This window comes from Pelobates fuscus, chromosome 5 (assembly GCF_036172605.1).
Source record: "Pelobates fuscus isolate aPelFus1 chromosome 5, aPelFus1.pri, whole genome shotgun sequence".
In the NCBI taxonomy this organism is placed as follows: Eukaryota; Metazoa; Chordata; class Amphibia; order Anura; family Pelobatidae; genus Pelobates; species Pelobates fuscus.
Window position 1 is genome coordinate 276,364,843 of NC_086321.1, and position 26,712 is coordinate 276,391,554.

General features: G+C 39.7%; 1 protein-coding gene across 1 annotated transcript in view; it reads left to right on the forward strand.

The window, feature by feature from the left end:
• Window positions 1–26,712, forward strand: part of RNF38 (ring finger protein 38) — a 190,491-nt gene that overhangs the window by 84,275 nt on the left and 79,504 nt on the right. Inside the window, exon 2 of the mRNA XM_063455337.1 lies at window positions 17,355–17,425. Coding sequence (XP_063311407.1) covers window positions 17,355–17,425 — 71 coding nt within the window. The remainder of the gene's footprint in view (window positions 1–17,354; window positions 17,426–26,712) is intronic.

The following is a 26,712-nucleotide window of genomic DNA, read 5'->3' on the forward strand; positions in this document are numbered from 1 at the left end:
ATTCTCAATGAATGTAATAGAATCACTGTAACGTTGAAGTTATTTTCATAGAATATTGCTGGAGTTGCTAAAGCCAATGTGAGAAACCTAACACAGTATTACTTCCAATTCTCACACTAAAAATTACATTTTCTTTAGCGTGAAAGAAGGAAACTCAATGAACACATTTGTATATCCGCTAGTTGCTGCTTTTGCCACATACACTGCTCTCAGTGTCAATATGGATTAAATTAAATGTTAGTTACTTTAATACAAAGCACCAGAAATTGTAATCTGCAAACATCACAGCTCAGCCAAGAAGATTTATATATCGTATATCTTGAGCAAGAGGTGTACCTGAATTTTCTAAATTATATTTCCATTTAATTACTTAGGTGGAGCAGTTTTTGTTCTGTTATCAGTTAGGGCTCTCCCTTATTTGGTTAATTAATTGGGAACATGCTGTGCTCCATCATATGTTATCATGACTCCCACAGATACAGGAAGCCTTGAGTTAGTCAACTTTATGATGTCCTCATTTCCTGTCATTTGGATAAGCACACTAAAGAAAGGCTGAGACTTCCATTTTCCCTTCAGTCACCTTCATTTTTTTGTTTCATAATAAAAAGATAGTATACAATCTATATAGCACGTATTGTACATTCAAAATTCCATTGTACATCTTTAGAGCATAATATTATGCCTACTAAAGGCACACTTATAGCAAATGTATAGACCAAATTCACCATCAGAACAAATGAAAACATGGCAAATATGGCTGCCAGAGTGTAAGTGCTTTAGTTTATTCCCATAAAGCTAAGAGCACTAACCATTTGGACTGAAATTGAATAGACAGTCCTCTTTAATATAGTGAAAAAGAGCTTCTGGAAAGTCTGACCTTGATATAAGAGTTTGACTTTAAGGGCGGAGTTGTTAAAAATGTCTTAAGATTATTCATAGAAGGATATCATTTTGTCCTGTCCCTTTTAGAGTAATTAAGCCCTTATCTCCACTCCCCTCTGTTTGCCCACATTAATTTTTGTCTTGCTGCTAATTTCTTATTTGTTGTAAAAAAAACACAATAGGGGTGATTGTGAGTTAGATTTTCTTTTTTATTTTCTAGAATATAATTAAGCTGTTTAGTTACAATTGGCCCCTTAGAGGCTTCAAGTGAATTCGTCCCGTGCTGTAGGCCAACCACGTGCAAAATGAGATTGGCAGTTTGGCAACTCTGCAGTCACTCCTGGTGATGAAGTTGGTCATTTTTTACACTATAATAATAACAAAGTATTTAACCAGGAAAAGTACATTCAGATTGCTCTGGTTTTCAAGTACGTCCTGGGTTTTTACTATTGCCCCACACCCAGGGGATATTACTATTACCCAATTTAATGTTTTTTTTTATTATTATTATTTTAACACAAATTCATGCCAGTAAGTTCAGGCCAAATTAGTTTTTTGGACGACAAGAGATAGACATTTGATAGTGAAGTCCAGGGCTGACAGTCTCAAGACGTATTCCCAATCTAAAGCTCTTTGTGGAATTTCTACATGAAATATACATCATGAAATAGTTCTGACTGGATTCATACGTTTGGAGGTGAACTGTCACTTTTGTATTATTTAAATCACTGAATAAAACATTGCAAATCAACTTTAACTTGTGTTGATCTTTTTTCTTCATGTAATGCTATGTTTTCTTTTAGATTTGTTTTAAACATTTAGCAACTAACATCACAATCCAGTTCACTTAGGGCACAGGCAGAGCATACATTGAATTCAAGGAGCACAAACTGAAACATTGTTTCTGTATCTCCCAGAGGTGCACCTAGGACTAGGTTATTTGGCACCACGGGCGGAAATGGAAATTAGCACAACCTCTGAAATGTCCCTAAATGCTTTTGTTAAAGGGACTCTATAGTCAACATATAAAAGCAAGAAAGACAGGTCCCCCAACCTTCTTTCTTGCTTTTATATGAACTTGTCACAAAAAAAAAAAAATCAGAGTAAGTTTTAATAATAAAACTTACCTCAGTTCCAGCGCCGAGCTCCCTGCTAGGCCACGCCCCCTTTTTCGTCAAAATGACGAAATTGCGGGGCCCAATAGGACGCTTCTCCTTGAGAAGCGTCATCGCGATGTGGTGCGCATGCGCGTTTTCGCGCTGCACCAATCGCATTCTTCATTGAGCGGCATTCACGCCCTATGAAGAAACTCAGCGCTCAACTGCGCATGTGCGCGGAATGCGCGTTCGCGAGCTGAGCTGTCTGACTGACAGCTCAGCTCACTTTCTATACCCGCCCCCCTCCTCAGCCAAACTGTGTTTGCCTATAAAAACTATATATAGAGATCTCTCTATATATAGTGTTTCTATGCAAACACACAAGTAGTAAAAAATTAGACATACACACACACACTCTTTCTCCATCCATATCCATCCATCCCCATTATCCATATCCATCCATCCATCCCCATCATCCATATCCATCCCCATCATCCATCCATCCCCATCATCCATCCATTCCCATCATCCATATCCATCCCCATCATCCATCCCCATCATCCATCCATCCCCATCATCCATATCCATCCATTCCCATCATCCATCCATTCCCATCATCCATATCAATCCCCATCATCCATTCCCATCATCCATATCATCCATCCATTCCCATCATCCATATCCATCCCCATCATCCATCCATCCCCAAATCCATCCAATCCCATCATCCATCCACTCCCATCATCCATATCATCCATCCACTCCCATCATCCAAATCCATCCACTCCCACCATCCATATCATCCATCCACTCCCATCATCCACTCCCATCATCCAAATCTATCCACTCCCATCATCCATCCACTCCCATCATCCAAATCCATCCACTCCCATCATCCATCCACTCCCATCATCCATCCTCACCCATCATCCATCCTCACCCACTCACCCTCAGTCACCCACCCACACTCACTAAATAAATTTACTTACTGTTTGAATGCTCCCCTCCTCGGTCTTCAGCCTTTTCAGACCTGTCAGCTCAAGCCACTCCCACGCAGTGCTGACACAGGATACAAAGCTCGTGCACAGTCTGAAGTATTCACCCATGCGTGAATATGTCAGACGTGAGGCCTTTTTAGGGCTTCTGAACTCGGAAGTCCCTCTGGTGGCCGTCTGATTGACTGCAACTGGAGGTGTTCCAAGCTTAGAATGTAAACACTGTATTTTCGATGAATTTTCTATGTATTTTCTATTTTCTATGCTCTGTACACCCTCGCTCCTCCTGTTACTCAGGGCAGACTACTGCTGGTGTCTCCTCTCGTACTATATTCAATGACAGAAAAGGACAAATTGAATGACAATGATTGTCAGGAAGCCATGAAGGAGCTGTAGAGTTTTAATAGTCTGTATCCCTTTAATTGAGTCTAAGAAAACTTTAAAGTATAATTTCACGGTAATGAATTTTAGAAAATATATTAATTTTTCTCTGCTCAATTGTAACAAGACAAAATATGTTTTTGACTTTAGTACTGATCATGATAAAACAAAGATTAGCAATAAAATAATTTTTAATCATAAGAGCCGATAGGATTTTTTTTTTTTTTTAAGTTTTGAACAAACCCTTTTGGAAATTTGAAAACCTTTCTAAATTGTTCAGAAGCCACTGTGACATAACCTGTTTTCCAGTAGCTGCAGCAAAGCTGAATAGTCTGCGAATGGTGTGATTTAAACACTAAACAATGTGAATTGGCTGCACTCCACGGACTAACTGCATCCAGAGGCAGAATGCTGGGCCAGGCTCAAAGTGTTTACACCGTCTGCAATAGATGCAACTCAAAACAGCTTTTCCATGATCTCAGTTAGATAAATAAAGGAAAATAGTAGAAGTAAAACATTTTTTTTTACAAGGGATCTAAATCACTGAGATACGTCGCAATATTTGTATGACTTAGCATTCTTTTGCAAACACTTTCTACCATTCATAGGCAATCTCATAAATGTATAAACTCACACATCCCAGTGTTTCAAATGGACCAAGAGGGACATTTTAATTTAAAAGGTGTGGGTGTGGCCAGGCTGTTCTGAGAAATTCTGGGTGACTTACTAATAAGAATTGATGCAACTAAAATGCAATTTAGGACAAGAGCTAGGAATCTTATAGGCATATACTGATTTCTAAACACATTTATTGTAATTTAAGGATACATTACTGTGACTGTGAGTATTATTGCTGTGGAGCTCTGTTATACATTAGACTCACCAACAATACTGAGCTTCTAGAAAATATGGACATTAGCATATAAAAGAGAATCTCCTAAATTTGACACTTGGGAGGCATGAAAAAACAAGGTTATTAACTAGAATGACAATTCAAAGTGAATTTAAAATTTAAGGTCAAAATAGTCTGGATTTTTTTTCTAAGTTAGCTAGGCCTTTAGTTCGGCTACTTTAAACCTTAAATGTATAATACACTTAGAATTTTCACTTTCTTATATAACCCTTTCCATTGCGTAGGAGACAAGAAGGCTTGTGAAAACTTTTTGTGGTAAAATTATGTTGGTGGTTTATACTGGAAAAAAACATTGTAATTGTTTCAACTTGAGGGCTTTTAAAAACATTTATTAAAGTAACTCTCCATGCATCATTCCACCCCTTCCTCCCCCAACCCATTTAAGCAATATTGTATCATTAAACACATCTTAGGGGCCCCTCTTTTACATGGACATGTTGGGCCCATCTCTTTCTCTTCCTCTTTTTTTCTATTCTGTTATTCCTCTTGACTAGAAATTGCATGATTTTGCTATTACATGACGAAAAGTCATGATTTTATTAAAGACACGGAGGCGAGTATTGCATAACCCTTTCTTTACTGTCCACCAATAGCAGCAAAGAATACAAATATAATGAAAAAATGAAGAACATACATTAACATAGGCCCCTCCCCGCTCAGGTCCCGGTATATTAGGCAGCACTTCCCTTCCATATCCCTCTTTCTGAAGATGCGACCTTGTAACAATGTCCGAACAAGAACAAAAAACAGAGTCCAATAGTCCAAATAAGAGATTCTCACAACAGGGAAGCACGACCAGATGAGCTGTAGGACCAGAGATTATCAGCGGGAAGAGTCCATTCAACTTGGATAACAGCATGCCATCCTGTTGGATTAGGCTGTGAAAACATAAAGAGACAGGAGCCGAGAGGTTAAGATCGATAATTGCAACTATTGTCAGGTACCAACTGAGGAGAAAATTCCAAATAAATACAAACCCACATCCTAGGGTGATTAGTAAGCCTATCATAACATAAACCTATCCTTGAGACATGGCCCCACTTACCGTACCCAAATATTCCATGTGACTCGTTGCAACCTACGAAATAAGGGATGGGGAGACATGAATAATAAACGTGGGTGGGACAATACTCGCCTCCGTGTCTTTAATAAAATCATGACTTTTCGTCATGTAATAGCAAAATCATGCAATTTTATAACAAGACACGGAGGCTCATATTGCAAGTTTAAAGCTGATTAACTACGGCCGTAAAAGAATGTGGGGCCGGGCGCAAGTAAAATTCACGGAAGGTAGATTCCCTAGACCAGTCGGCTGTCCTCATAATATCTTCCAGACGAGCCCCTGCAGTCATCATCGAGGATGCTGAGGCCCCCCGGACCGAATGGGCGCCGAAGATCGTGGTATCGATGCCTGTCTGATCCAATAACCATCGCACCCAGCGTGACAATGTGGTGCTAGAGACCGGTCGGAAGGGTGGCCGAAAGGATAGGAACAGTTGTGGGGATACCTGTGAACGGTGACATCTGGTACGATCTTCGTATTCGCGAAGGCAAGTCACGGGACATAATGCTGGAGAGGTAGGAAAAGCGGGCTAGGACACCGACTTTATAGAGGTTTTTGTCCGGCGACTGATGTTGAACGTGACCCCGTCCGGGGTGTATGACTTGGCATCGAAGTCCAGGGCTCTAACGTCCGAAACTCTCTTGCAGGATACGAGGCAGAGCAGGCAAACCAATTTGGCAGAAAGTTGCTTCAGGGAGAGCGCTGAGTTAGCGGGCCACGACGAGATAAAGGATAGTACAATGGACACATCCCATGACGTGGAGAAAGCGAGGTCTGGGTGGTCGGGAGAATCGTGAGCCCCGGAGGAGCCGGCACACCAAGTGATGTTGACCCGCCGGGCATCCATCGAAACCTTGATGAATTGCCGAGATGGCTGACCTGTAAAGGTTGATAGTCCTGTAAGCCTTCCCCGCCTCGAAGAGGGACGTAAAAAATTGCAGGACCATGGTTACAGGGGCCGAAACGGATCCGTGTCCCTAGCCATGCACCAGCCAGTCCAAGCTCGCCAAGCTGACCCATAAGCTCGTCTAGTTCCTGGGGCCCATGCTTCCGCCAACAGGCGTCTAGTTGTGTCCGAAACTCCTTGGATTTCCCAGGGTCCTCGGAGATCCGCCATGCCAGGAGTGGGAGGGAGCCGTCCAACCGGAGCGGGTGACACCGTCCCATCGGGTCTAGCAGCAGATTGTGGCGTGACGGTAGCAGCCGTGGGTAGTCCATCGTCATCTCGAGAATCTGGGGGAACCAAGACTGGGTTTCCCAGAATGGGGTTACCATGACTAATTCTGCCCGGTGTCTGCGGGTCTGAAGGAGGGAGCGTGGAATCATGGAAAACGGTGGAAAGGCATATAGGAGGTCCCCGTTCCAGTCTTGCAGGAAGGCGTCTACTGCCTCCGCCATAGGGTCTGGCCTCCAGCTGAAGAATCAAGATAGCTGGGTGTTGAGTCGGGAAGCGAAGAGGTCGATAGAAAAGGGACCCCAGAGAAATGATAAACTGGAGAACACCTCCGTGTCCAACTTCCAGTCGCTGGAGTCTGAGAGATAACGTGACCCCCAGTCTGCTTGGACGTTGTGCAGACAATGGTAGATACTCCGCGTGAACCATCAGGTTCCGTTCCAGGCAGAATTCCCAAAAGTCCTTCGCCAGGGTGGCCAACACTGCTGATTGTGTACCCCCCAGATGGTTGACATATCTCACCGCTGAGACGTTGTCCATTCGTAGACGAATGCAGGTTAGGGCTCTGTCCCTCGCAAAGCTGCGGATGGCGAAGGAGCCTGCCAGAAGTTCCAGTGCGTTGATGTGTAGCCGTGACTCGGCTGCCGACCAACGACCCCCTGTAGATATCCCGTCGCAATGGGCCCCCCATCCGTGGAGGCTTGCATCGGAATCGATTGTGAATTCCGGTTGCGGGCCGAAGATCGCCTTGCCGTTCCCTGCGGATAGGTTGAGAATCCACCAACGCAGTTCGTCTTTCGTTTCGGTGTCCAGTGACACCTGGTCTGCGTAAGACGCACCGGTTCTCAGGTGTGCGATCTTAATGTGCTGCAGTGCCCGGTAGTGGAGTGGGCCCGGGAACACTGCCTGTATAGATGAGGCCAGTAGGCCAATGAGCCGTGCCAGCTGTCGCAGGGTGAGTTGGGGCCAAACTAGGGCTCTGCGTAACTCCTTGCGTATGGCGAGAATCTTGGACCTTGGCAGGCTCAGAGTCGCCTCCCTTGAGTCCACAAGGAATCCTAGGAATTCCATTCGCGTGGCGGGAGTTAGGCATGACTTTTCCCAATTGATAACGAAGCCCAAGCGGGAAAGGAGGTCTATAGCCAGCCGTAGGTGGGCAAGGAGAGTGGAGCGATCTTGAGCCATAAGGAGTATGTCGTCTAAGTATAAAAATTAGACGAACTCCCCGGCTGCGTAGCCATGCCATGACAGGACGTAGTAGCTTTGTGAAGCACCACGGTGCTGAGGAGAGGCCGAAGGGTAGGCATGTAAACCGCCAAGTCTCGCATTGCCATTGGAAGCGTAGGAGGTCTCGGGAGTCCAAGGCAATCGGCACCGTCAAGTATGCATCCTTGAGGTCTAGCTTTGCTAGCCAGTCTCCGTGAAGGAGAAGGTCCCGTAATAGGTGAATACCTTCCATTTTGAAATGGCGGTATCGGACTATGGCATTGAGGGGGCGCAGATTTATGACAGGCCTCAATTGTCCGCCTTTCTTTTCCACTAGGAAAATATTGCTTATGACCCCTGTGGGTTCGGGAGGTGCTTTTTCTATAGCCCCTTTGGTAAGAAGGGTGGAAAGCTCCAAGTCGATCCGTGTGCGATCCTGGAGTGAAAAGCAGATCGGTCGAGGAGGGGGAATGTGTACGATGTTGTCTATCAGTTCTATGTGAAACCCTCGAATGGTAGTCAGTACCCAGGGGAAAAAACATGAGGCTTGAGGTAACTCACCGTAGGGTCGTCTCGAACCAGGCTGTCCTCGGAAGCCTCTAGATCGCCACGGGCGTCCTCGAGATGGGAAGAAGGAGGGGCGGGTGTTAGCCTCCTGGTATTGGGAGCGTTGGTGAAAGGAGCCTCGTCCCGTGCCACGGGATTGGAAATAGTTCCGGCCGGACAGACGGCTCCTGGATCTGCCGGCCCTGGTAGACACCCGTCCCTGGAAAACTCGCCTCATAGAGGATTGAGCCTTATCCAGGGCAGTAAATGCCCCAACAAAACGCCCCAGGTCTTTTATAAAGGAATCGCCGAAGAGGAGGCCTTGGGCGTCCTTACCGGCTTCTGTTAGGGCGAGATTAGCCAATTTGGGCTCTATCTTAAATAAGATAGCCTTACGTCTCTCAATAGATAATGAGGTGTTAACGTTCCCTGCAATACAGATTGCTCTCTGGACCCAACCACGGAGGTCTTCAGGGTCAACCATGCGGTTTTCCGCTCTGGCGTCTTCCGCCAAATCAAAAAGTTTAGCCAATGGGCCAAATATGTCCAGGTGCTTATCCTGGCAGGATTTTAAGGCGGATTCGAGCCCTTTACGGGGATTTCAGCCTAGCTTGGTAAGGAATTGGGTCATCTTGGGGTCTACCTCTGGAGTGTCGCAAACTTTGTTAGGCACAACAGGCCTTGGACACTCTGCCCTCAATTTGTTGCGTGCCGCTTTACTAAGTGGGTGTCGCACCCACTTCTCTAAATATGTGGCAACATGGTCGGCCGGGAGCCACTCTGCCGATCTCGGATGGTGTAAATCATCCGGGTCGAAGAGTGGAACGCCCGACGGGTCCACAAGGGCGGACTCCGCGGTCGCGGAGTGCCTAGTCCCTGGTTCGCCTCCGGACGTCTCTGCCTGGGCAGAGGGAAGGAGGTCAAAACCTGAATCCGCTTCAGAGTCGCTGTCAGACTCAGTCCTAGCCTCCTCACTTGACCCGATTTCTGAGTCGGAGTCGCTCTCTACCTGTGCTCTGGCACATTTCCATAGCCGCGCCCGTTCTGCCTGGCGTGGAAAGGCTCTCTTGCGTGGTTGTGACACGCTTTCAGGGGCGACCGAAGGTACGCCAGTCATGGTGTTTCTGGAGGCAGAGGGACCTCTAGATTTGTGGGTAGCTTTCCTGGGTATATCTCCCGGTGGGTCCACAGGAGGACGCGGTTGAGGCGTCGTGGAGCCCGAGTAGCGCTCGGCCAAAGGACGTGGCTTGAGGGCCTGGGAAATGGTGTGGGAGAGAGTAGAGGACATGGACCCCATGGCTGCCATAATGGCGTCTGTCACTGAGCGCTGTAGCGCTAAGAACTGAGTCCCATCTGAGTGGGTAGTTCTGTCGGAGCGAGCAGGTGAATTACCTGAGGTGACAGGGCCTTCTCCCCTGCTGAGTGGGGCATCAGACTCCCCAGAGGGAGGTGAACCAGAATTTAGTCTGGGTTTAGGCATTTTAAATAGAGTGGGTATAATTAGTGAATCAATAAATCTCAAGAAAACTGACAAGGAACAGTTTTTGGGTTAGTCACCCAAAGTACTAACAAGCAAAAGAAAAAAGCGATCTCACCAGGGCCCAGACCAGTGCACACTCTCAGGGAATAGGGAAGAAGACAGGAGGTTAGAAAATGGCCGCCGAGAATCTCGCGAGATTCGCGGTAAAATAAAGTAAGATGAATAAAAGAAAAGACCAAACATTCGGTTAAAAGAGGTGAATTAAGTGAATACAAGGTGATTATAGGACAAAATGCAAAACTGCCGAATGGGCCGTTTGCAAGAAAACAGGCGAACGCGGCAAAACAGCCGAATGGCCCTAACTGCCGAACGGTGAGCGGTGTGTGTGCACTATGAAAAAGACAGCTTGAGAAAAAACGTGCGCAAAATGGCGCCGATGCGGGAAAAAGCAATGAAGAAAGTAAAAACGGAGAGTAAGAGAAAAATAGAGGGGTCTGGACCCTGGGCACAATAGCAACTACCAAGTATTGTAGAGAGGAAAAACAATAAAAGCAAGAAGCAAGAAGGTAAATCAGAATAGAATAATGATAATACAATATTAATAAAATATTAATAAAATATTAATAAAATACTAATAAAATAATAATAAAATAATAATAACAATAATAATAACGATAGCTAACGGTTATACAGAGAAAACAACTAATACTGATAATATAAATATTAATAAATTTAAAACAGTATTGAAAGAAGTGACATGTACTTATCTTTGATCGGAGCAGCAAAGAAAGAGGGATATGGAAGGGAAGTGCTGCCTAATATACCGGGACCTGAGCGGGGAGGGGCCTATGTTAATGTATGTTCTTCATTTTTTCATTATATTTGTATTCTTTGCTGCTATTGGTGGACAGTAAAGAAAGGGTTATGCAATATGAGCCTCCGTGTCTTGTTATAAAATTCAGAATTATTGGTGTGCATTATTGCATAGAAACCAATCTCACAAAAGGTTACTCACTAAAATGTTCAAAATCAATTCAATGTGAATTTCAGATTTGAGGCAAACATAAACAAATTAGAGAAATTCTGCAAGTCATCTTTGTTTTCCGTACAGCTATTTTGGCGTAAAATTGTAACTTCTTGACAGTTCACAGTTCAATAAATAATGCTAGCAGTGGAGTGTCTTACGGCCAGGCATTTTGAGTAACATTTTTGATCAATACATATCATTGCTGGTCATACATTTCATGTTCTATACCGGTTTAAAAGCCTACTCCGTTCCATAGATATTTTCTAATAAATATTGGGATTGGGATAAACTGACAATCCTTTTTTTAGTCTCGTACGCACATTTTCTGTGTTCAAGTTGTGTCTGTTTAGATTTTTATATAGTTCATCATTTTTTATATAGTTAATAAAAAGTAAAGCTTTAAGGTCCTACTACAAGTTGAGCTAACTCTCTCAGTTTCTCAGTGGTACTAATACTTAGGGCTTAGAATCCTCTTTCAAGTTTGGTTGCCCATTTCCCTGCAGAAATAACTAGCTTCCTTATGTTGCTCTATATTTAATCGATTCACAAGAGGCAGAGCAAGCAGCACACAAAATTTGGGATATTTTACCTTCAGGTATTTTAAAAAATATACAAATACTCCTAAAAGGGACACATCCACTTTAATTATGGTGAGCTCATGATGCAGATTTAGGCTCCGTAGCTTATACCTGGTCGGTATCTGTGAGAAAAATGCTTGCTCATGAATGCTTTATTTTGATGATTATCTGTTGTGCAGCTTGACATTTTTTTATATATGTTATGGAAGTTATCTACATGTTTAGCCCATGTGTACACAAATGTAAACAAATATACAAGGCGTATTTTATGCCCCCTTTCCCCCATGCTGATGCTGCCGCTAATCTTGTAATTCCTAGGCTTGTGCCACTACATGCTCTTTCAGGGATACCACCCTGGTAAAACCCACGCAACCCAGTGGTCAATACTGCTTGTATTCTATCCTTTCCTTGAGTTCAATTATGTATTGTTCAAATCTGCCATTCCTAAATGTTCTAATATGTACACATATTTAGCTAAATCTGTCCTGAACACTGCTGGATAGGAAAGTCTTGCCTGCATATGTCATGTCTTTATAAAAAAAAAATAAAAAAAATGGTGCACTTCCCCCAAAAGCCACAACACTGTTTATTCTGTGTATTCTGTTGAGCTTGATTAATCTGTTGGGGCTATGCAAGCATTCATGTATTATCTTTATGCACTGAAAAATAAATAATAAAAAAAAAAAGTAAACAAATATTATGTACAATTAAAGTTTTTTATATAGCGCCAACATATTCTGCAATGTAGTACAATATGACAAACATTTAATTCTAACAATTGTATGGCATATGGGGACCATAGGTAAAGAGGGCCCTGCCCAAACAAGTTTACAATCTAGAGTAATATCTAACATTTCATTTACCTTGATTTAGAGTGTTAGCGTGGCTAATATGCTTTTTTCTCTAAGGTGACATTATATTTAACGCATAAAAACTTCCTGTACCTCCAGGTAATCCTTAGTGCCAGGACTGTTGGCATGTGGGTTATTCTCACTACACCTGCAGTGGGAGATGCTACTTTTCACATGAAATTAAACTTAATGTGAAATAGAGCATTTCTCACTGTGGGAGTTGGGTGTGATTGCCACCAAACAGATTCCCTTTTCTCAACTCAGGTTGATAAAATGGGTAGGGGGAGTGTTCAATCATTTTTTATCCTGACAAAATCTGAATTTGTAACTATTTCTTTTCAGTTGTGTAGCTTGGTGTATATATAATCTCTTTACCTCGCTCCATAGAGGTCCAACTCACAGTTATATGTGTGTATTTACATCAGCTCCATTTGACTGTTAGAACCATGTAACATGCCTCAGCTTCATTTCACTGGCCCAAATATTTGGCACTCGGGAGACACATAAAAACCAGCAGGTGACATAGGTCTATTTCTGCACAGGGGCTCTAACATCTCGTTCTGTCACAAGAAATGTAAGCAAAGACATTGTGATGTCAGTATGGGCACGCAATTTAAATATTTAGATTGGATTCATTTATGTGCTTACGCTCTCTGATGTTAAAACTTGTCTGCGTGTCTAAACATTGTTGTGAATCTGATCTCAGCAAAAGCAGAAAAACGAACAGATAGACAAAAATATTTGACACTGTTCTGATGCTGCAGACATAGCAAGGTAGAGAAATAGAATGAGAGTTTAAAAGTGCCTTTCGATGATTACTGTTCTACAATTAGAATTCTCCCTGCAGTTTAAGAAGTAGAATGACAGACGTTTGCATGACTACAAGCATATGGTTAAAGCCAAAGATAGAAACATTTCTCCCACTCTCTTCTGTGAAAAGAACTGTGCTAAGCAGTTTGTTTTTAAGGACCCAACTGCTTTATCTTCTGTGTGTTTGATTAGCTAGCTTCAATACAGATAACCCGTTCACCTCTGTAATCCAGTCAATGGGTTCATCTGCTTATGATTCAAGTCTTATGTTTAAATTGAACTTCAAAAGTGCACTCATGCCTAATGCACTGACCTGACCAATTATAATGGTAAATTTACCGTATTAGTGATTTAGGATTGTGTCTGTGAATTACCACTTTAATATGAGTGTTTGTTTATCCACAATGTGAGCAGCGGTAGCTTACAGAATTCAAATATCAAAATATGTGTACATTTGGCTATAAAATGAATGGGTATACAAATGTGTTCAGTACTTAAATTAAATTAGTAATTCCCAGTGTATTCATTGAGTTTTTATGTTATAACAATATGGGCTGGATTCGTAACTAGGTCAAATACCCGTGGAGATATGGGGAGATAAATTGGTACCCATTATTGTTTTTTGCTTTGTCTTTGCTTTCTTTTACTGTAGAAGCAGGATCTGACAATACTTGACTTGGATGCCACATCTAACTGAAGCTGGACTCCATGTGAGAATGTTTATGCAAAAAAACAAGGGACATTAAATACAAAGATGTTCTCATCTCACCAGAGCAGAGGAGACTGTATCCCTGAACCATCCACCATACTCCTTAGAGAAGTGTTTCATAATCCATTTCTCAAGACCAACCAACAGTCCATGTTTTGCCAGTTTCTTAATTGGAATAAAACAAGGACATGCATAACTCCTGGATTGTTATTTCATATTGTACTACATTGCAGAATATGTTGGCGCTATATAAAAAACTTTAATTGTACATAATATTTACATAATTACTTTTTTTTTGTAATTCCTTTTTTTTCAGTGCATAAAGATAATTGCAGAATATGTTGGCGCTATATAAAAAACTTTAATTGTACATAATATTTACATAATTACTTTTTTTTTTGTAATTCTTTTTTTTTCAGTGCATAAAGATAATTAGCACTGGTTTGGAAACCACTGCCTTGGAGGATATTTGGGCCCATTTGGGGATATGTAGGCTTATCATAAAGGTCTGACCTTCTGAGTCAATTCTTATATCTCATGGAATGTGCACTGCACACTCACTCTAGAGGCTTTCCCAGTCATATTTGTGTTAGGACACCATCCCCTTTGATGTTGACCCTAATTGTTTTATTCATCTCCACCAAAGACCTCCAACTTTCTTCCTTTGTAGGAAGTGGAGATGAGTTATGTCTCATGTGGAGGCACTGGAACGCCAATGTCTCATGTGGAGGCAATGGTTGCACATTATTAGGTTTGATACTTGTAATACCCAGACTATAACCAAAATACTACCTCTTTTCCTTTAAAGCTGTGACGAGTGTGATATTCCATTGCTTAGGTGTAAAACGCTTTAAATCTTTGGGGATTTTTACAGGTGTATATATATATATTTTTTTTTTATTATATATTTTTTTACATTTAAAGTTGTACTTGCACGCCATAACACTAATGTTAAATGTCTAATTGTCCTGATGAAAGATTCCAGCATTGAACTGAACGTTAAAGGAACACTATAGTCACCAGAACAACTACAGCTTATTGGATTTGTTCTGGTGAGTAGAATCATTACCTTCATGCTTTTTGCTGTAAACACAGTCTTTTCAGAGAAAATGCAGTGTTTACATTACAGCCTAGTGATAACTTCACTGGCCACTCCTCAGATAGCTGTTAGAGATCCTTCCTGGGTCATGGCTGCCTAAAATGCATCCAAACATTCAGTGTCTCCTCCTTCTGCATGCAGACACTGAACTTTCCTCATAGAGATTCATTGATTCAATTCATCTCTATGAGAAGATGTTGATTGGCCAGGGCTGTGTTTGAATCATGTTGGCTCTGCCCCTGATCTGCCTCTTTGTCAGTCTCAGCCAATGCTATGGGGAAACATTGTGATTGGATCAGGCTACCACTTCTGATGATGTCAGCAGGAAGTGGGCAGGTCTAAAGAAAACAGGGACAAAGCCAGCAGCTTCAGGCTTGTATACAAGTAAGATTTACTATATTTAGGGAGGCATGAGGGCACCAGGGGGACTAGATGGTGGTTTTAACACTATAGGGTCAGGAATACATGTTTGTGTTCCTGACCCTATAGTGATCCTTTAATGTTTATTTGACAATCTCATAGTAAAGATATGTGTAAGAAGTCCAAGAATGCCAGTAATATAAATAGGGTCTGATAAAAGGCACCAGGCAAAGCTGCAGTTCGAAAGCCAGAGTGTAGGTCTTGTATATATGTATATATAATATATATAATTACCACAAATCTTGCACTTGAGGACTTTTCAGTTTTAAGGTTTTAAGGCAACAATCAGAATATAATCCACTTTACCCAAAAACTACATTCCAGGGACTTTTGTTTAACAAAAAACAACAACTTTCAGACCAACGTCCTCAGTAAGAGGCAACTATATATACCATAAATATAAATCAGCAATGTTACCAGCTCTAACATGGAAGGTTTAAGGTGGTCTTATATTGTTTTATTTTATTTATTTTATAAACAAGAAATCAAAATTAAAGCTATGTACTATTTGCAACTTTTTTGCTCAATGTCTTCTTGTCAATCAGAATACACCTGAAGTTCAAATCTTTTTTGTGATTCTACAGATGATAAAAAAACCTTTGGTAGCCCAAAATGCACAAATCCCAGGATTTATAGGACCACTATAGGAACCCAGTTTCAGAGAAACTGCTATGTTTACATATGGGTTAATCCAGCCTCTAGTGGCTGTCTCCCTGACAGCTGCTAGAGGCGCTTCCGCGCTTCTCACTGTGATTTTCACAGTGAGAAGACGCCAGAGTCCATAGAAAAGCATTGATGACGACCGAAGGAGGAGGAGAGTCCCCAGCTGACAGGGACACTGCACCCATACCACTTAAATTAACTGAAGTGGCCTGAGTGCCTATAGTGTCCCTTTAAATATTTAACAGTGTGTCGTTGCTTCTTCCATGATGTTAGAGTGGGAAGGTATGTACCTGCAGCAATAGTGAAAATCTCAATCGAAAAATATTAATTAGGATTATCGCTTGATTGCTATGCATCATAACCTACGCAAGGCGCACAAAGATTATAACGATTGTTATTTCCATAACAATCATCTTATTACTATGGAAAAAAAACATAACATTTCTATTACTGCTCTACATATTAGAGAACCATCAGAAATATAAATAATTATTATATACATTTTTATTTTGTTCTTTAATTGTAATCAGGAAAATCTCTGAAACAATACACAATATCATTCCTCTCTACACTGTAAGTAAATCTCATTTATGACTGTCTCTAATAGAATTGAATCATGTTGATTATAGTCTCTCAAGGTGTTTTACCTCTTCCTGAGTCTTTATGCACTGCATGAAAGTAATTGTTACTCACAACATATATGGTTCTTCATCCCAGTTTAGCTAAAAAAAACCAAAAAAAAAAAAACCCATAAATAAATGTTTAAAACATTTTAAAAGATTTCATGTACCTTTTATATCTAAAAATCTGTTCTCTCGTGAACTTGTCTTTCACTTGTTCAAAGATGTTACAAAAGATGAAAGCAAATTGCTTTACATGTGGATTTTTCCCCCCAATAGATCGCCCACTTTATAGTCAGCGCTATTTTACCTTACTCTCCTTGTTGGTCAATATCTCTTGTGGGTTACATGATTGTGGTGAGTTTGAAATGGTCACTTGTGTTAAGAGTTGAATGACGTATTCATTTGCACAGTTGACTTTAGAAACTTTAGGAGCAGAGAAGAGTAAATGAACAGCATTTCCATATGAAACAGTGCTAATACCTCATTGCGGCAATGGTATTATCACGTCAAGCTTCACTGATCCCTCTTAACTCATTCTACCTGAGTGTGTCCTTTTAAAGTATTTTCAAGGTCCAATAGTGTAGCTGCCATTGTTACAGGGAGACACATGGGAATGGAAAATTGTATTTATAGGCTCAATATGTACTTTGGATACAGTGAAGTAATTTACGCTAATTGTTACATGGCATTATGTGCAGGGTAATGTCAAAGTGGACAAGTTAAGTGTTTACAGTATAAGGGGGTGTTGCATTGTTTTGCTTTGCCCTTATTAGAACTTTGCAGAACAAACTAATTTATAACAATTATTGAGAAATGACATTCTTCTTTCTTTTCCAGGTCATTTGGGTCCCTCATTTCAGTGCCAGTCAGTACATCAAGACCACATATGCAACGATGACAGCGAAAAGGTATGGGTTCCCTTAAAAGCTCGTTAATAGAATGGCAACCTTTCACACTCTAAAAAGAAAGTCAATAATTGCTCATTACTTAAGCAATAACACATGGTGAGAAGTGCATTAAACATTTCAGCACGCAACCTGGGAGTCTCAAAGGCTTTAAGCAGCAGACTTACGCTTTATTAAAGAATCTTTTTTGTACTATACATAAAGCCAGTGTGAAACTTCATCTGATTACTAGTCTTGGGTGTTAAAGGTTTAAAGTGTATATAGGTATGTACAATACTTATTCAACAATGTCTGGCCATAAATACTGCTATAATAGTCATAAAATACACAATCTACAAATATTCCTGAACATAGTCAATGCACATATTAAATGCCAGAGTTGGATTACAACATGGTAGTATTATGTCCAAAATGCTCAAGTACTTTGCACATAGCAGTCAGTATAACTATGAAACCCAGCAGTCATTCTAAGGGTATGAAACCCCCTTGATGGTTTGCCAGCCTAATAACTGGCAATGCATCATGGAACTTGTAGTTCTCTATCAGTTGAAGAGCTGCATCATGAGTAGACCTGCCTAAGATGGCTTCTCAAAGTTACTGTACTCCTCTATGAGAGTAGTGTCAATGTTGAGTCTCCTTTCCAAGGTTAAACTTCTCTTTACCACTTTATTTTATGTTTCTCACTTTAGAACTTCTGAATGCTGTTTATAATCTTTATGGGAATGCTGCGTGATAAAGAATCACATGTTTCTTGCTGTGAGTTCTTTTAAAGGAACACTCACTATGTAGTTATAATTGTGGGATAATATGTCTGACAACTATAGGGTTAGGAATTCAAAAATTGGATTCCTAACACTATAGTGTCCCTTTGCCTCTGCGCTCACCCCTTCTCCCACCCCCCTGGCAAATTAAGTGTTTAAATAACCCTCTAAAAACTTCTCTAATCCCTTAGATGTGATTTTTGAAGTAACATCTGCAGGGCATCTGAATTTGACGCCCAGTTTATGATCAATAGTCTTAAAGTCTAATTGAAAACCATTACTTACCATTACCATTACAATGTAGTCTAGTGGTAGTAAGCTTATAATGCAAAGGTTGTAAGTTCAATTCCTGCCTGAGGAGGACTTTTTTTCTGTTCATTCTCTGGAGATTTGAACTTTGGGCTTATATTGCCACTTTTACATCTAATTTTTGGCAAATATATGTCACGAGTTATGAAATCTGTCAGATGTTTTAATCGGTTGCTTATTTTGAGACATAAGTCAATAAATGCCATTTTTTTCAGTAGTGCTATGGATTCATTAATCTTTACACTGTTCTGTTTCACTTTTCTTTCTCCCTGCGCTCTAATATGTTGATCTTCTGAAATAGATATTTCTGCGATACTGACCAAAATTACCATGTCGAAAAACCATCACTTTTAGTACACTTTATAAATGCAATTAAAATAATGATAGAACCTAACCATTATCACTGAGAACACCTTCATAAATAAGCCCTATGTATTTTCCCTACACTGCCTAAACTGAAAGTCTGTTACTGGTTGGCTTCATTCTATGTTGTAATATAGTTCTCAGGATTATAGCTGTGCTTTTAAACCAACCAAAAATTATCATCGTGAAAAGTAAGTTAGAAAAATATGTACTATGTAATGCTGCTTGGTTAGAAAACAATATCTGACCTTCCTTCCCTCCCAATGGTTATACTTTCATTTATAACTTTAAGATCATTATTATTATTTATTTATATAGAGCCAACAATTTCTGCTGCTCTGTAGACTAGGTGGACTAACAGGTAAGTGTTTACAACAAAATACAGTTAAAGGTACAGCACACACACAAACATTTAACAAGGCTACTTAAAATTCCGTTCACCCACACGGCCATATTGTGTTAAGCCCACCACTACTTCACAGTACCCCAATATTGGTGGGTCCTACACTACATGCTAACTTGCAATACTTACTTGCAGTTTAAACTGCTTCAAGAGACGCCTCAACTTATGCTTTCCTGTGGTCACCTCCAAAGGGGCACCCATAGTAGATGGGTGGGGTGGTCAGACCAATAGGAATCTGGTCTGGATTCCAAATCTACACACAAAAAAATGGGAATTAGGGGCACACGCAGAACAGGCATTTCTAAGCAGTGGTGCTGCCGTAAAGACCAAAACATTTACAAAATACAGTTAAAGGTATAGCGCACACACAAACAAAAATACTGTTTTACATTTAACATGGCTACTTAAAATCACCTGTCTTAGCAAATAAATATGGGAATTCAGTTTCACCATATGGCCTTATTATGTTAAGACCACCACTATGTCACAGTGTCCCAATATCGGTGGGTCCTACACTACATGCTAACTTGCAATAATTCACAGGAGTAACAGGAACAGAGGTTGCTGATTCCTTCTCAAATGTGCTATCAGTTCCTTCTGTACTGTACATTTGTATACCATATCATCAACCATCGTAACACACAACACATTCAGGGGTTCTCATATATCTATGTCTTTTGTTTATGTTGCAAAGCCAATTTAACTAGCTTTACATAGGAATGAATCAATAATACAGATAAAAAAATTCTTACAATTTACAAAAAAAAGGTTGAATTGCTTAATTGTTGTCTGTAGTCTTCTTTATGTTGATGGTGTGGCTACTGCTGGAAATATATATGTTCACTTCACCCAGTCACTGAAATGGACAGCTTGTCAGTGCCAGCGCCTGTATAGAGATTGTCCCACCTCTAAATAGATTGGCAGTAAATTCGGAATGGGCATTGGTTTGCTGCCCAGAAGACAATCATTTTTATTTAGAGTAGTGGCGATTACATTTCAAACCCAGATACTCTGTATATGTCAGTCTATAACGGGGTAAGCAACCTTCGCCACTCTAGGTGTTATGATATACATCTACCACTAATGCTGGCAGGGGAGATGTAGTCCTATATAGTTTCTATAACAAATACAAATTAAAATAATATTAGGTTTTCTTTTATTCTCTTTTTGTACAGGATTGGGGTTCACTAAATAGATCCCCTACATTTACAATATAGTACATAGTAGTGAAAGACTAGGCCTAAAAATTGGCTTCCTCTAAACAGCACATATTTTGTTCAAAACAAGTAACTGAAATGTTTTTTTTCCCCTATCATATGCGTGTGTTTTATTGCAGGCAATATAAAGTATTAAAACAAATGTTAACAGAGTGTTTCAAGAGAGCTCTGAGGCTTTTTATGTTACATATACAGGGCTGGAGAACAATAAACAGAATAATAAGCTTTTATTTGCTGTAATATGTTGGGATTTCAGTTTAATACCAGGCACTAGTATGTTATGGACAATTTCAGATTTTTTTTTAAGTCAATAAATATTATTTGTTGTTATGGTATCCTATATTACAATTGTCTTGACATTTACGAGCTATCACGCGATGGGTTTTGGAGAGCACTGTGGGACTTTAGCCTTTAATCTGCCTATTTTAAACAAACCACTGCCAAATCCAACCTAGTTTTCCCTTAATGATACAAATGTTTCCAGACAACTCTAAGAATCAACATATCCATGTAGGAGGAAAGATCTAAATTCTTAGGTATTTTTGCTATCATGATTAAACTCAATCTCATTGAATGCAGCTTCAAAAACTTTAGGTGTACCCTCTTCTTTTATGGACAAGCATGCCATTTGACCAGTTACCGGTAATCAAGTTTTTTTTTTTTTTGATTATTTTTTTTTCAGCAGTATCTAATATATTAATTAAAAGTCTACATCTTCAAATAAATCTTGTAAAATGCACAATTAGTAAACCGATGGGAAAGTAAGCAGGGCAAAAGATTAATCTCTTCTGACTGCTTTTTCATCTGGCTCTCCAACCTATTTTATACTGCGGAACATACACATTCACTGCCAAGCCTAATTAAGGACCAATGAATTGAATTGATGAATGTATCTATAATTGGTATAGTCTATATCTATATGATGGTGTACCGAATGAGGCTTTAGTGGACCAACATTGGTAGATGGACAGTACATGCACCTCTCACTGGTGACATACAACAGAAGGACTGCTATTCTGGGTTTCCGCTAAGTAGCATCTACAAGCCAAGATGTGGTGTTCTTGTCAGTATTAGTCTGAATACATGTGTGGGATTTCTAAAAGAAAAACCAGAAAACAGATACATGACATTTCATATCCTCTAAAAACTGTTTGTGGCTTTCCTGTCCTAACTCGTGTATTTCTGAGAGTGATTATTCCAGATATTATAGTATGCAAATACAAACAGTCAGAAAGCTCACATCTTGATACACTGAAATATTTTGATAGTTAGTATTGTTCCCACCAAGGATCAGGTTTTTGTATAGCAAGGTGTGTGTTTCTTAAAATGTGTCAGGAACCAAATTTAAAAAAATGAAAATAATGGCAAAAAGCAACAAATCTAAAGAAAACAAATATATATAATAATAGTAACAGGTCCAATTACATATTGAACCAATTTTCTTATTATAAATAATCGAGCTAAAAACATAGTAACAAAATCCACAATGCTTTTCATCTATGTAGATGCTTTATCGAGTGGAAAAAAGGTGGTAAATCACAAAAAAAAGAAAAGTCAACTATATCTTCCTTAAGAAAGAGGTTGTGGAAAATTATTCTAATTCCTAAATCCTAAAGATTGGCATAACCCGTCCCAAATCTGAACATGAGAAAATAAAAAATAAAAAAATGGATATAAGAACCAAATGAATAAAGGAATAATACATACAATTGTTAAAAGAAAAAACCTTAAATGAAAATAATTACATAAAGAGGATATAAAAAAAACAAACCGTGTCTGTCATATGTAAGTGAAAAAATAGTGCAATATAATGGTTGAGCGTAACTAGACTAGGATCTAAACCGAGGAGGCTAAGGGGGAGCGGTGCTACAAAACCCCATTCAATTGGAAGATAAAAAGCCAATAAATAAATTAGTTGATAACAATCTTCCTAAGCTCCTAATATTCTAGAAGCCTCTTAATATGTAAAACATGATGACACCTCACTTGGGGGCAACTACAAATGAATTTGTACGTTTCAATGGTTTTCCAAACATCCTCGTTGTGGATGGTACTGCTCACTTGGAGCGTGCAATATATTGGTTTGACAGAAGGAGGCTAATGCAGTTGCAAGGCGTGACGTATATCCCTGCACTCTCCATTAGTATGAACTATACAGTGTGATGGAGCATTCTGTGATGGAGCCTTCAGTGACTCGGAGATGAGGACTCTGGTTCCCATGGAACTGTTGACACCAATGACAACCGATGTGTGTTATGAATGTCATTAGTACTGTCTTATCTCACTCTGTGGTCTCTTATAAACTGCTTCAGAGGCACAGGTCATACCTGCTGTCTTACACCTGCATAACTGTACACACAGACATTGCAACGCACCTATGCTATTTTCATCTTCAGAACAATGGTTTGAGGCAGCAGCCCACATTACCCTCGCAGGCCCTCCTGTGCTAGTGGCTCAAGAGCAAATGCCCTCCTGCATCCTTTGCCAGCCCATTACAATTCTTGACTCTTCAGGATCTTCTTAGTGTCATTGTAAACTGTGTATTAATATAATGGCAGGAGATAGACAAAACATCAACTGCTGTAGCATGTAAGGCAAGAAATGTTTAGCAGAGAAGTCAATGTATTCTTTCCTCAATAGTTTGAAACACATGAAGATAGAGCAGCACTGGACATCACATGTCCTGGAGTCAAAGTCAAGATGCCAAGATAAGGGGGAGAGAAGTGCATCTTTCTATCTCCTCACAATTACCAAAGGTGATCAGCAGGGCACAGGATATGGAGAATTATTCAATTAAGATGTATGTTCACACGTATATAGGGTTACCACCTTTCTTGGCAAGAAATTCAGGCCATGCTAATTTGCATAATTAATTATTAATGTGTGAGATCACAGGACATGACATAACACAATGTTACATGACATAAAAGGAAAAAAGCTATTGGAATGGTAAAATTCTCCAGTCACTTAAAACAACTTGAAATGTGTTTACTCTGAATGTGTGTGTGGCATTGTGTATGTGTAACAATGTGGGTGTGAATTGTTTCTGAGTGAGTATGTGTGTGACAGTGTGTGCATAGTGTGTCTGAGTTAGTGTATAGCAATTCCCTTGTATACCAAACACCTACCTGACACACACATATTTATTCACAAAACTTTAAATTGTAGTGAATTGAAAATGGAATTGTATCACTTGTGACAAAAAAAGCTGATTTGGAAAAATTCTCCAACATCGCTAAAGTCACAGTTTATTTTACTCGTCCTCAGATTTAAAGGAACACTATATAGTCAGGAACACAAACATCTATTCCTGACCCTATAGTGCAAAACCCACCATTTAGGTGGCTTTCCCCCCGCCTTCCCCCCCATTAGCCCCCTCAGAATGGGTTAAAACTCACCTTATTTTCAGCTTTTCAGCTGTACACGAGTCTGACGGCACTTGCCCCCAAAAATACTGTTTTGGCCAATCAGCCCCTCCTTCTAGAGATGCATTGAATAAATGCATCTTTATGAGGAAAATTCAGCATCCCCATGCGGAGCATGGAGACGCTGAACAGCAGTGCTGCCTACTGTGCAGCATTCAGCCAGGAAACACCTCCAGTGGCCATCTGAGGAGTGGCCAATTGAAGGTGTCCCATGGGGCAATGTAAACACTGCCTTTTCTCTCAAAAGGCAGTGTTTGCATAAAAATGCCTGAAGGCAATGATTATACTCACCAGAACATTAAGCTGTAGTTGTTCTGGTGACTATAGTGTCCCTTTAATTTTTCCTTCTGGTGTAATTGTTGAGCAGTCTTTAGGGAGGAAATCCTAACCTATCCACTATATAGAATTCTTACTATTTGTAATAAGCATAGCATATTTCATTCATTTTAACTTTATCACTTATATTTGCTAAGCAATGTGTTACTTATTCTTCTGACCCTACAAGAGTTGCATTTATATATACCTTCAGATTATATATTTAAAAATCTATTTTAAAAAATGAACTACCCTTTTCCACTGATAGATAGTTCCATGTATCTACCACTCATTTTGCAAAGATATTTCGGGCCTGAATATTTTATGACAAACAACCCTGCAAAGGAAAACACTTCGATATAGGTTAATATATCAGTGATTACTGTGTGATATCAACAGGATCTTAGAAGTTAACTGGCTTGAAAGTGCTTTTGGGATTCGGATTGAGATTATTATCGTTAAATACTGATATTAATGTCTGATAGGGGCAATAAGAAAGCACATTTTACAAACCAACCTTTTCTATGTTTAGCCTTAAGATCCCCCCAGAGAACATTGAAGTGACTTCAAGTACATTCAACGATCCTTGAGTGATTACATCTAGTAAATAAGTGTTTTATGCTTATTCATATCAGTTCCAGATTATTAAATTCTTACATATCCACCCTCTCCCAAATCCCCATTTGTGTCTCTCCTAAACATACGCACACCTTTGCTATCCTGACTTTGTCTCTTCTTCTAGCCTGACCTCTTACTTGTCTTCCCATCACTTTTGTCTGTTCTTTCTCCATCTCATGTCTTAACCCCATCCCTCATTTGGTATACCTGTAATAACTAATTACATGACTAATCCTTGCAGGTTAAGGAGTCTGGAGATCATGTAAATACCTATCCCCACCTCTCCATACACAGCACAGAATGACTTACAACATAACCCTACTGGCCAGGGCCAGTATTGCAGTGCAGGACATAACTCACAGCAGTCTCAGGAAAAAAAAAACGTGTTTGCATTGTCTGTAGTTTTTCATTACTGACACCGACCACACAGTGTCAAAAACCGGCTGTGCAGGTAAAATATTGGCTAGGTGGCAACCCTACTAACGGTAATTAATTATGTGTGTATTTGGCATGTTGTGTGTAATGTGAGTATGGAGTCAATTCAATATATGTTGTTAATGTCTGTATGTCCATGTTAGAGACTGTCTTAAGATGTGCATTGGACTATGGGTAATTAAAGGGCCAGTCCACTGCCCACATACAAAATAAGTAAAATCACTGTTTAGTAGATATATCCACAAATTAATTCATGGATTTAGTTATGCATTTTTTTCATTGGGGTTACATCTAAAAATCTCCATTTCTCTTGTCTGCAGCTTTTGCAAGCCCTCCCCTAACTTTCTCTGACTGTCCAATCACAGACTTTCGGAATGCAGCTCAATGAAAAGTCTTTGCAAGGCAGGTGTTCTGGGCAGTTGATGCCTCTTGAGTTTAGCTCCACTGAGCTAAGCAAACCAGGAAGTAACAGGACCTGTTGTCTGATTGAAAGCCAGGGGATGTAACCAAGTTAATTTTTTAAAGGGTTACTTCCTACTGAAAAATGCACTTTTTGCAAAATGAAAAAAAGAGGACACACTTTTTACACATAAAAATATATAATTCTAAGTGTGTATGTTTGTATTTAAACTAAGATTGTAAAAGCAAACATTTTATGTAATTTTAGCGATTTCTTATTTATTTATGCGGAGGATTAAGGTAGGATTTGGGTACGAACAGATTGTAGGTATTATTTTTTAGTTATTAAATTATTATTATTATTATTAGTTATTAACTTGGTTAATATTTTATTTATAACCTGCAAACAAATATTGTGATGCTGTACAATGATTTAACAAAACATCTGAGTACATGATTATAGATTTAGTTAAACAAAAATAAGGGGTGATGAATTCTGAGTCCAGATATGAAAATGTCTTTACAGAAGAGTCGATATAAAAGAATATTTAAACTTTTAAAGGTTGCGCTAATGTCAATGTCTATATTTGTGACCTTTGTCATAAAGACATTTGAAAGGGCCATTAGGGGACAAATCATATCTACCTTGATATTCATAGAATCTCCCCTGCGTTTTATTTAGTTTTTATGTTGTTGTTTTTTGGTTTTTTACTTAAATGTACCCTCTAAACACCAGGAGCGTAGAAGTTATGTGCTACTAATAATCTGCTATATTGTCTGATCATTTGAACAGGGTCCTTATCAACCTATTTTTCTTGTTAAAATTCTTAATAGTTTGTCATTTGTTGTTAAATAGAATAATTTGGAGCTATATACACTAATCAGTCACAACATTAAAACCACTGACAGGTGAAGTGAATAACATTGATTATATCGTTACAATGGTACCCATCAAGTGTTGGGATATATTAGGCAGCAAGTGAACAGTCAGTGCATTTCATGCAGGAAAAATGGGCAAGCGAAACGTTTTGAGTGACTTTGACAA